A 2,500-nucleotide genomic window follows, 5' to 3' on the forward strand; every position below is an offset into this window, starting at 1 on the left:
TTATAACTTCTCTATAACATTTCTATAATGCCTCTCTAATGACTATAAAGCCTCTATAATGTCTCTCTATAATGTCTCTCTATAATGTCTCTCTATAATGTCTCTCTATAACACCTCTCTATAATGTCTATAATGTCTAAAAGGTCTCTTTATAAGCCTCTCTATCATGTCCATAATGTCTCTTTATAACATCTCTCTATAATGTCTTTCAATTAAATCATTCTATAACAGCTTTATAATGTCTCTTTATAACTTCTTTATAATGTCTCTCTATAATGTCTCTCGAAAACTTCTCAATAACGCCTCTCTATCATGTCTATAACGTCTTTCTAGAACGTCTTTCTATAACATCTCTATAACGTCTCTTTTTAACGTCTCTCTATAACTCCTCTCTATAATGTCTATAAAGTGTCTCTATAATGTCTCTCTATATTGTCTATAAAGTCTCTATATAACATCACTCTATAACGTCTCTCTATAACACCTCTCTATAATGTCTATAACGTCTCTATAATGCCTCTCTATAAGGTCTATTACATCTTTATATAGTGTCTCTCTATAACGCCTCTCTAAAAAATCTTTTTATAACGTCTCTCTAGCATCTCCCTCTGACGTCTCTTCCTAAAACCTCCCTCTGGCATTTCTCTTGCTCACATTCTCTCTCTAAAATCGCTCTCTTATATCTTTCTCATCGCTATCTTATGTCTTTCTCTGATATCTCTCTGTGTCTCTCTGATATCTCTTTGTATCTTTCTGTCTCTCTCTGATATCTTTCTGTGTCTATCTCTTATATCTCTCTGATATCTCTCTGTTTCTCTTTGATATCTCTCTGTCTCTGACTCTCTCTCTCTATCTCTCTCTATCTCTCTCTCTCTCTCTCTCTCTCTCTCTCTCTTTCTGATCTCTCTCTGTGTCTCTCTGATATCTCTCTGTGTCTCTCTGATATCTCTCTGTCTCTCTCTCACATCTCTCTGTCTTTCTCTAATATCTCTCTGTCTCTGTTTCTATCTGATATCTTTCTGTGTCTCTCTCTGATATCTCTCTGTCTCTCTCTGCTATCTCTCTGTCTCTCTCTCTCTCTGTTTCTTTCTGATATTTCACTGTGTCTCTCTCTCTGATATATCTCTGTCTCTCTCTTATATCTCTCGGTCTTTTTCTCTCTTGTTTTTCCATCTGACCTCTCTCTGACTTGTCTTATTGACCTGTCACTTCGGTATCTCTCTCGGACGTCTCCCCCTGATTTGTATTTTTCTGATGTCTGTGCAGATGTTCCAGAGATCAGCGTGTCACACAGTAACCTGACAGTGAATGAGGGAGATCGTGTCACCATCACGTGTAATGGGTCTGGAGTTCCGGTTCCTGATGTTGACTGGAAGGTGAACTCTCTGCACTCCATCAACACACAACAGGTAAACACTTTGATTAATACCTTTTGTGTGTGTGTGTGTGTGTGTGTGTGTGTGTGTGTGTGTGTGTGTGTGTGTGTGTTACACATGAGTGTGTGTTACACGTAAGTGTGTGTTACACGTGATCATTATTAACATCGCTTTGTTTTGAATTCCAGGCCACTCAGTATCCTCCTCACGTGCACTCGTTGACGTTAACGCTGTTTAACGTGAGTCGGGATGATAATCTGTCCCTGCTGCCCTGCACCACAGAGAACATCGTGGGCATGAGCAACACGTCCATCCATCTGTCCGTCCAGTGTGAGTCTCTTTCTCCTCTTCCCTCTGCCCTCAAACCTAAACCAGTTCCTATTTGCTTTCTTTCTTTCTTTCTTTCTTTCTTTCTTTCTTTCTTTCTTTCTTTCTTTCTTTCTTTCTTTCTTTCTTTCTTTCTTTCTTTCTTTCTTTCTTTCTTTCTTTCTTTCTTTCTTTCTTTCTTTCCATCTGTTTTGAGATGTTTGTGAGGTGAAGAAATTAAAGATCTTGGTGTTTTTATTAGTAATAATTTTCTTTACGTGTTTACGTGTTTTTATTCGACTTGATCACAGGATTCAGTTACATAAAGACGTGAGATATGCAGAAGTTCTGTGGTTTGTGTGTTTACAGTTCTAGCAAAGAGATTTGCAGATGTTCAGGCTCTAGATGAGATTTGCAGATTTGCAGATGTTCATGTTTGATGTCCTTTATATCTTCATCTTCATCTATTTCTATCTCCATTCTTTCTTATCCTTATAATTATCTTCTCCATCTCTGGAAGCTGTACAAACTCCATATTCCAAATAAGGAGAAGAGTAGAAAAGAAGGCTCTTGTGAAGTTTGGAGGTTTGGAGAAAAAAGTCTTTCAGAGTGGATATGAGGATGAGGGAAGACCTGATCTTTCTTCTGATGGATGTCTCAGATGTTGGAGGTGGATGTGGAAGTGTAAAGTGGGTGGGCGGTTGTAGATGACGTTAATTACAGACTGTGAGCTTCGGCCTGGTGAAGAGAGGATGAGTGTTACAGTGATGACGTGTTTATGGAGATCCATCAGGGACGTTATACGTTCAGGACATTTT

At 38.5% G+C, this 2,500-nt stretch overlaps 1 protein-coding gene across 1 annotated transcript in view; it reads left to right on the forward strand.

Annotated features, from left to right (window-relative positions):
- Positions 1-2,500, forward strand: part of ntrk3a (neurotrophic tyrosine kinase, receptor, type 3a) — a 167,481-nt gene that overhangs the window by 91,829 nt on the left and 73,152 nt on the right. Inside the window, exons 5-6 of the mRNA XM_083561775.1 lie at positions 1,267-1,409; positions 1,565-1,706. Of these exons, the coding sequence (XP_083417901.1) occupies positions 1,267-1,409; positions 1,565-1,706 (285 nt within the window). The remainder of the gene's footprint in view (positions 1-1,266; positions 1,410-1,564; positions 1,707-2,500) is intronic.

Source organism: Silurus aristotelis, assembly GCF_946808225.1.
Source record: "Silurus aristotelis genome assembly, chromosome: 14".
Taxonomy (NCBI): Eukaryota; Metazoa; Chordata; class Actinopteri; order Siluriformes; family Siluridae; genus Silurus; species Silurus aristotelis.